At 47.1% G+C, this 8,673-nt stretch overlaps 1 protein-coding gene across 1 annotated transcript in view; it reads right to left on the reverse strand.

Annotated features, from left to right (window-relative positions):
- Positions 1–1,490: 1,490 nt before the first annotated feature.
- The window catches only part of MDGA1 (MAM domain containing glycosylphosphatidylinositol anchor 1), a gene marked incomplete at both ends in the record, with an annotated part of 47,530 nt that continues 40,347 nt past the window's right edge, over positions 1,491–8,673 (reverse strand). Inside the window, 2 exons of the mRNA XM_010135861.1 lie at positions 1,491–1,647; positions 4,938–5,207. Coding sequence (XP_010134163.1) covers positions 1,491–1,647; positions 4,938–5,207 — 427 coding nt within the window. The remainder of the gene's footprint in view (positions 1,648–4,937; positions 5,208–8,673) is intronic.

Consider the following 8,673-nt stretch of genomic DNA (forward strand, 5'->3'; position numbering starts at 1 on the left):
GAACAAATCTCCCCTGCTTCCTCCTCTCTCTGCCCTCCCTTATTCATACCAAGTCCACCATGATGGCACCTGTAGCCATTTCTAAGAGCCCGCCCATACGTAAGACTAGGCTGCAGCAGGGCCACGGCGTAACACTCCTCTAAAATGCACCACCCAGTAGTCACAACTATGTGGTGATACTGCAAAAGAAACATTAACAGCAGTAACTGAGGTGGTATAAACAAAATGGGGGCTGGGGAAGTGTGTTTGTTGTTAAATTTGCACAGGTACTTGACTTCCTTCATGTCATAAAGCAGAAGTGTGATTTTCCCTTTTCTTGATCTCTTTCAGATCCTCCTCAGCGAGGAACAGAGCCAAGATCACTTCTAGGCACTGTGCAAAAGGAACAAACCTCAATCACCGGAGAAGGATAAAAATCACAGATTAGTTCATTGAGTTGCAGCGCTGATAAGGGAGAAACTCAGCCAGGAGGAAAGGGGTATTATGACAAACTGCCTTCATTATTAGAGGCTCCCTTATGTCCTGTATTATTATTAAGCACTGACAACGTGCTCTGCACAGTTTGAGTAACAAACAAAGGCTGTCCCACCCCAGAGAGTTCACAATCAAATGGAGACATAAAACTGGAGCCTACTGTGCAGAACTACAGGAAAGAGATACTCGGAGCTTTTTAATTATTTTGTTTTCTATCTACAGTAAACAAACTTTTCCTTGCAAAATGCAATTCCTTCCAAGCTACCACCGAATGGCAAGAAACACCAATTTTAAGTGCCCCATTTTTACAAAACGTTGAACGCAGGCACTTTGGTGAGCATGGATCAAAGTACCTGGCAATTCTGCTAGATTAATGCGCCCTTTAAAAACATCAGACCCTTTTCCCTAACCTTCTCCAACCAGTGATCTCTTCAGATTTCCCTTAGTTCTTCTTCCCCACATCTACCCTCTGGTATGATTTATCTTCAGACTCAGAAATCCTGAAACACACTTCTTTTCCCCTGCAGAGTTTATATAGTCCAAATAGCTTCACTACTGTGACAGTATGAAAGCGCTTCTGCAACAGGAACAGCTGATGACTTTTCCCTGCAGTTCCTGCCTGGGGAGCCCTTCAGCTTATTCCCCTTTAATTCATAGGAGTGAGAAGGATGGAATTCCACTCGCTGGAATCTTTGGCCTGTAAAATCTACAATACTACTGATGATTGTGGAGTTTTATTCACATGCAAATCTCATTTGAAACACTGAGCACGAGCAGTCCAATGGGAAGAAGCAGGGCTATGAAAGCCCTTGGTTGTACCCAACACCAGACATAGAAATGAATGCTGAGCTGTGCGTTTGGTCTGTCTCTTCCATTCAGTGGGGAAGGTGCAAGACCATCAGGATTGGACAATTTCATCACCTTCAGCTCTTAATCAGCAAGAAGACATTGATGTAACTTCCTCCTGAGAAGTTCTCTTCCCAAGGGCACGTGCTGAAGGCTCCAGAAGAGCTGACCTTACCTGCCGGACTTCCAGGCGGTACTTGAGGATTGGATCCACAGCATCAGGGTCCTTCTGTGTCCACTGCAAGACGTAAGAGTAATTCTTGGATTGCTTCTGACTCAAGGTGGGGTTGGGAGTGTCATAGTAAAATTCTGGACTGTAAGCTTTTGCTGAAGGGAAAAAAAAAAAGTGGGAGGAAAGTAAAAGAGCGGGATCGAGGAGAACATAAATTGCAAAGAGATGCGGTGAGAGAGAAACAGCTCCGCTTGCCCAGCTCATCCACTCGCCTTTGACATGACAGACAGCTCTGCTGTTGTACCTGGTATTACACTGATGTGCCATCATTCTCTGTGTATCACTGCTGCTTTTACAGCCTAAACTGCTGGGAGGGTTAGCAGCCCTGCAACACCAGTGGGGCATGACCGACACCAGAGAAGGTGGGAACAACTTCAGTTCTCCTGCTGGAATCAGCTCTAATCTTTTCTCTCTTGCTTTGTAGTTTAGATTGAGGTAACAGCTTTAAACTGCATTTCTCCTGTTTCATCTGGCTGCTTTACAGTCTCCTGCTAACAAACCCTGAGGAAAGATCATTTGGCCAGTAGGTCAAATGAAAAGTGTTCTTTATCACACAGGGACCACGGCATTAAAAAGGAAATCTTGCTCCTTCTGCATCTCCCCTGTCTTGGCGACACAGTGCTCCAGCCTCTTTGTAACGTGACAGTCTACTCTTGCAAAGGCGATGCTGACCTCAGCCTGGGTAAAAACAGTGGGAATTTTTGCAGGAGCAGAGACATCTTTTCTAAACCCATGTCTCCCCTTAAAAACAGAGGGCAGCAGGAGGAAAGGAAAACACAGGAGAGATGATGTACCAGCGAGAAACTGGGTAGTTTAGAGAAGAAGGGATTTCCTGTCATTTCCCCGCTGCTGCTGTCCTGAACTGCTACCAAACAGGATTCGAAGGCTACTGCAGTGCAGCCCAGCGGCTGGTGGACTAGTGCAGAGGGCCCAGAAGCAACTCTTGTGTCTTACCCACAACTGGTTTTGCCCTATTTGAAATTACCTTCATTTCTCCCTGTGCACTTCTATTTTTGGCAGGTCCCATCCTGGGCCAGGCAGGAGCTGGACTTGGACCAAAACTTTCTGGTAGATCAGAAAGATACCTGGGCAGCAAAGGATGCTGGTGAGCAGAACAGGCATAAACACCATCTCCCCAGGCGATGCTACACCTTTCCACTTGAATCACAGACGCTGCCAGTCCGAATGGTTATAATTAGGCTCAAAAGGTCTATTTTTCACGAACTCAGATGGGTAATATTGATGTTTATTTTCAAGTTCTTTTTTTCCTATTATTTTTATTGACTTGAAATTTTGCACAAGCAGAAGTTCAGAACCACCTTGGAGCCTAATTGCTGCTTATTCAACTTGTATTGACTGTGGAAGTCAAGCTTCATAATGGATTCCAAAATAAAATCAGAACTGATGATAATCATCATCTTGCGTGATATTATTTCCTTGTTAATTGACTACAAGATGGAAACGGAAGCTAAAAAAAACCCAACCGCCTACTTGAAAAGCATCACATCAAGATACTTTTCGAACTTTCTTTCTGGAAACTTTCACCATTGCTGGAAAGTTTTGTCGTTTGTTTACTGCTGATGGGAAGAGCTGAAGGTTATTCATTTAATCTTCCAGGGCTTTTCTGTGCTTGTGGCTGGTGAGAGTGCAGGTGGTGGTCAGTATGGGCTGCCCTGGCGGGTTGGATGTTCCGTTATCCTTCCGAAACATCTCAGAAAGCTAATCTCCTGTCCACAGAGGAAATTAATCCCATCCTGGGCAGATGTACGTACTCTGTTTCCAGTACATCTGAACACCTCACGGTCACAAATGAGTCACTGCCTCCCTGTCAGATAGGAATGTTTATGGTCCTTTTTTTCACAAAGAGAAACAAAACAAGACTGTGTCATTCCCTCTGCTCACACAGAAAGGCTGTGTCTGATGGGAATCAAAACTCCAATGGTCTTGAGCCCAAGCACAGCAGTCTAGACATAGTATTATTTTTCAGTTGCTCTACAGGCTAGAAAGTCTAATCGATTTGTAAGTGACAGAGGCAGAGATGTCTGGAGCTGAAAAGCCACCATCAGATATCAATGCCTTGGAAACAGGGAGGGGTGTAGGAAAATAAAAGCTTGCTGCTCTCCTGATGAGTGCTCTTTAGGGATGAACGCTGCTTTCTGCTGAAGGATTCTTACCTCGTGGGGCACAGCACAGCATACGAGGTAGCAATATGTGTTTGATACTACTTCCAGCAAGAAATTCAGATCCTGAAAACATTCCCAAGCTTGCTAGGGATGAAGTTCGCTGTGGTGGCTTATAGCAGGATCTAGTTTGCCATCTCTTAGTGACATGAGAGTTGCAAACATATGAAGAAAGGGTAGAGAAAGCCAAAGCTCTAAGCAATCCACTGCCAGACACATTCCAGGAAACTTCAAGGGGTGAGAACAAGGTCATGATAAGGGGCCCAAAAAATAGAAGTGCTTTGGTTTTCCCCAATTCTGAGAACATCTCAAGAGTTACAGCGTATCGGACTTTTCTAAACCCTGTGAAAGATCTCCTTCAAAATCAGGCCCCTCTGGATGTTATTTATCCTCATTTGTTCAACCTTGACTTGAAAAGTATTATAAATTTGCCCTGGACTGAAAACCCAGTATTCTAGCTGAATTTACTACTCATTAAGGCAACTTCATCTGAGAGCTTTTCTGGAAACTGATGCCCAAGTCAATTCTGGGGTCATGGGAAAAACAGATTTAATGATCAGCTGGAGAGGCGAGGTCAGATGTGTGGTTTTAGATGCTGTAATTCTGCCATCTCTCTTTGCAGTTGCAGGTGTGGGACAGGAGTCCCGTTACGGGGCCTGCTGGATTCACGGAAATCTGTGAGCAGCAAATCCACTAAGCACTAGTACCCATTCCTAGCTCATGTTTGTCCTAGCAGACGTCATGAGACACAGACTGGAGACGTAGGGAAGGTACAGGAATATGTAATACAGTTCTTGTTTGTTTGCTTGTTTTTAAAGGGGAAATTAGTTGGTTTGGTGCCTCTTGGGAGGATGTAGAGAGCCTTTCACTCCCCCTTGATCAATACGTACCTACAATACAGGTTGTCCAAGCTGAAAGCTGATGGCAGCCTTGAGTTTAAGCCCTCTATCTTTCAGGCAAGCAGTGCAACACTGCCCAAACGTATCAGTGGCTGTCACCAACTGCCCCAGGTCCATCCCAGACTTGCCTGGATGATGGAGGCAGATCTCCCTGTGGCTTACAGCAAGGCATCCCTTACGAACACAGCACCATGCACAGTGGAGGCAGTCGATGTTGCCTGTACTAGCACCACTTTATGGAGAACAAGCTTCCCACCTTCATGACCCCATCCAACAGCTCGATCCAATGTGCATTCCGCAACTTACCAGACACTTGGAAGAGGCAGGTCGAGACCCCCACATCATTGGAAATGCTGCACTCATAGCTACCGCTGGTCTCCCGGCTGATGCTGTCCACCTTCAGCTCCGAGTAATCCTGCTGCTCTGACAGGGGCTGTGCCAGAAGGGTCCCGTTGAAGCGCCAGACAGAGGTGGCCACCTTCATGGGGCTGCCCTTCAGCATGGTGCAGCGCAGGGTGATGCTGCGCCCCATGCCCTGGCGCACATCCTGGAAGGCTGGCTCCACCACCGGGGGGACTGAAGACCGAACAGAGCAACAGGTGAGGATGCTGTCAGCGAGCAGCCATCTCACTCAGCATGGCCACGGCAGAGCCTCTGAAGAGACAGGCATCCATGATTTCCAAGAGGATATTTATTTTCTAGTGAGAACCAGGTTTCTTCAAAACAAAAGCATTAATATCTGTCTGATAGCCCCTTCTGACTGGGCTGGTTCCACCTCCCACCTCCCTCCCATTTATTAGGTCGGAGGGTCCTTTAGCAAGTATTCATCCCACAGCGGGATGCTGCTTGGAACAGCTAAGCAGCCCAACTCTTTCATGTGAAAAGTGCAACTCCAGTAGCTGAGCAGCACAGCACCATAGCTCAGATTCCACCCTTAGATCCCAATCAGCATAACCTTAGTCCTCATACCCAGCGTAAACTGCACTCCCTGAGCAGGCAGGTATGCTCCCAAGCAGTTACATTCATGCTCCTCTGGTCTGACAGGGTTATCACGTACATCATGTTCAGATGGAGGGATACACACTGACCATCCCCACAGAGCAGAGACCTGAAGGGGTGTTAGAGGGCCTCTCCCAAATATGTTAATACAACACATCATGGACTGGCTACAGGGATCCTGAGTCCTACTGTTACCTCTGATACCAATTCCCTGACGCTGCGAGGCAAGTCACTTCTCACCGTGTCAGCTTCTCTGCCAGTGTGTGGCTGCCTCCTTAGCAAAGGCTACTAAGTCTCGTTCGTTAGCATTTGTAAAAATTTACAGAAACTTCATAATTTGGGCATGGTTGAGGCAGAGCAAAGAGGAAGTCTGTATTGGTATTGCTTGGGTTACCCCTTCTTTAACGCAATGGCAGTGGACTTTAATCTTCACAGCCATCTGATGGACATGTTTCACTTGCAGTATCCTCTTAATTAAAACAGTGCAGCATGGGAATAACCAGAAGGTCTCCCTCTAAAATGACAAACGCTTCCTGAACACAAAACAGATGTTAGTCTGAATGTAAAAGAGGGAGAACAGGTTTAAAGCAGCTCCAGCACAACCACAACTCACCTTCTCCAGTTTCAAAGCACTTGCTCTTCCACAGACAATGTCTATGCACCACAGATTTACAAAGCACCTGCTGCCTCTAAAGGTCTGCAGATCTACCAAGCACAAGCCAGGCCAAAAAACCTACAACACTCACCATCTGCAGTGCCACAGACACAGCTCCACCAGGATCCACGGGTCACAGAGCATCCCGTGACACAGCCATGCCTGGAGGGCTCCAGTGCAACAGCTTCTGCTTCCCATATCCTGACCCCAGAAAGACCCATCTATGGGTTTGTAACACTATTGACATCACCAGATGAAGGTGGTGCACACTGTAGGTCTGCACACGCAATGACCCCTCTCCCAGGGCCACAGATGCATCTGTGGATATGCAGCACACAAGCATCTCCTCCAGCTGGCAGCCTTTGTTCGACAGCGGCTGACTGTTTTCTAGGTACCTGTTCTCAATTCTCAGCCTCTGGGCCCTTTCCTGCATTTAAGTGGATAAAAAGCAGCCCTTGACTGAACTCATGTCACCGTGCTGAGTGGCATGGTCAGCTCATTACAGATGGCTTTGCTAGCACTGTGTCTCTGCGGGTGCTCCAAGCACTGACTTGCCTTTGGTTTGCACATCTCCCACCTCATAGTGAGAATAATGTGAGATGTTGTTTGATTAGACTGAGCGCCATGAATGTGTCATCTCCATCCCTAGCTGTTATCCCATTTCTTGGGTCACATCTGCTCCTTAATTGAAGCTGGTGGGGTCTCACATTATAATCAAGGCCAACTGGTGATGCAAGGAAAAAAATAAAAAAGAAAAAAAGAGGAAAAGGAGAGCAAAAAGAGAAAGGAAGGCTTAAAAAAATGGCACAGCAGCTCCAGATGTACTCAAGGCAATCTATCTCACAAAGGGAAGAAAGAAGGGTGGGAGAGCAGCTTTCCTAACAGCACCAGGTGGTGCCTGTATATGGAGCTGGGTTAGAGGAAAAGAAAAGGTCTGAAATTGGACAAAGTGTCCCCCGCAAGGACGCACACTGCAAGGACAGTGTCCCCCTGGGCCTCACTGAGGGAGTGGCAATGGTCAATAAAGGCTCACAGAGGAGCAGGGCTGAGACACTCCAGATGCTTCCTTAGGTCACAGGAACAGCAGGGCAGCCAAGGATGCAGAATATACTCAGTTTTCTTTGGCTGGGAAATGGGATTTGCTTGATTTGCACCAGGACAGGATCTGGGCCTATGTTATCGTCCTGCGAAGGGAATGTCTTAAAGTGCTTACACAGCAAAAATTTTCTCCTCGTTTTCTCCTTGTCTCTGGCACTAGGAAACACCATATCAGCATTAACTCTGCAGGAAGTCCTGGAGCTCCTGGGCTATCTGGAGAGAGCTGAAGCAGGTCATCCCATCACTGCAAAGGATGCAGGAGTAAGCCAAGTGGTCACTATTCCTTAAGGCTCACAGTGGATATGAAAACAAAGGAATGTCAGCGGCAGCTACAGAGACAGACATCAGCTCCGGCATCCCACACCTACTGGGGAGCCCATGCTTCTTCAAGTAGGTTATACACGAAAGGGAAACCCACCACCAAGGCAGGGATTCAGTCTCAGATTCTGGGAGATGTCACACAGCCTTTTCCCATCTCTGGCTTAAAGAAAAAAGAAAGCTTGTTTAAATGAGCCAGTGCTCCAACTCCCCAGAACTGGGAACTGAACAGGTTCAGGACCCCTGAGATGGTGGCTATCTTGGAGCAGAGACCTCCAGCACGACACCTGCACAAACACATATAGGAAGCTCAGGGTATTATAATGATGTTCCAGGTGCCTTTAATAGCCACAGGGAAGCAGCATCCCTGCTGGCTATAAGCGAGCAGTATCTGACTATTCTGGCTCAGTAAGCTGCCATGGTACTCTTCGGGGAGCTTGGTTATCAGCCCCAGTTTTTAGCCTAGTTCCCTTGTCCAGAGGCTCCTCAATTGCATTTCTGTATCTCCTCTAAACTCCAGTGCATGCAGCTGAATTGGTCTTTCAAGCAGCAGCCATGTTGCAGGCAGCAGGTTGTACGCTTCGAGAAGGTGGTAAAAAACTTCGGCATATACAGGTCTTTGGGATTCCCCAGTAAGAAACACAGCAAACAAATACAGATGGTTACCGTTTTCTCTCAGATTCATTCTAGAAGAGCTAGCTGGCAGGAGGATGAAGAGGGTTGTGCATTACCATTCCAGGCACCGCTGAAGGAGCAATTCTCCTCCAGCAACCTTGTTAAGCAGTGGCTGCTGTGAAACACAAGGCAGGACGGCTCCTTAAGAGCAAATCACATTAGCTGAACACAGGCAACCTACCCCAGTGTGCCAGGCACCCTAAAGCAAAGCAAGGCTGCTCCCTTGCTGTGAGCCAGAGTAGATGCTTTGCACTGAAGGGTTGCTAAGCTGGCATGGTGCTCTTGATGTGAAGGGAA

The sequence above is a fragment of the Buceros rhinoceros genome, unplaced genomic scaffold (genome assembly GCF_000710305.1).
Source record: "Buceros rhinoceros silvestris isolate BGI_N320 unplaced genomic scaffold, ASM71030v1 scaffold6815, whole genome shotgun sequence".
In the NCBI taxonomy this organism is placed as follows: Eukaryota; Metazoa; Chordata; class Aves; order Bucerotiformes; family Bucerotidae; genus Buceros; species Buceros rhinoceros.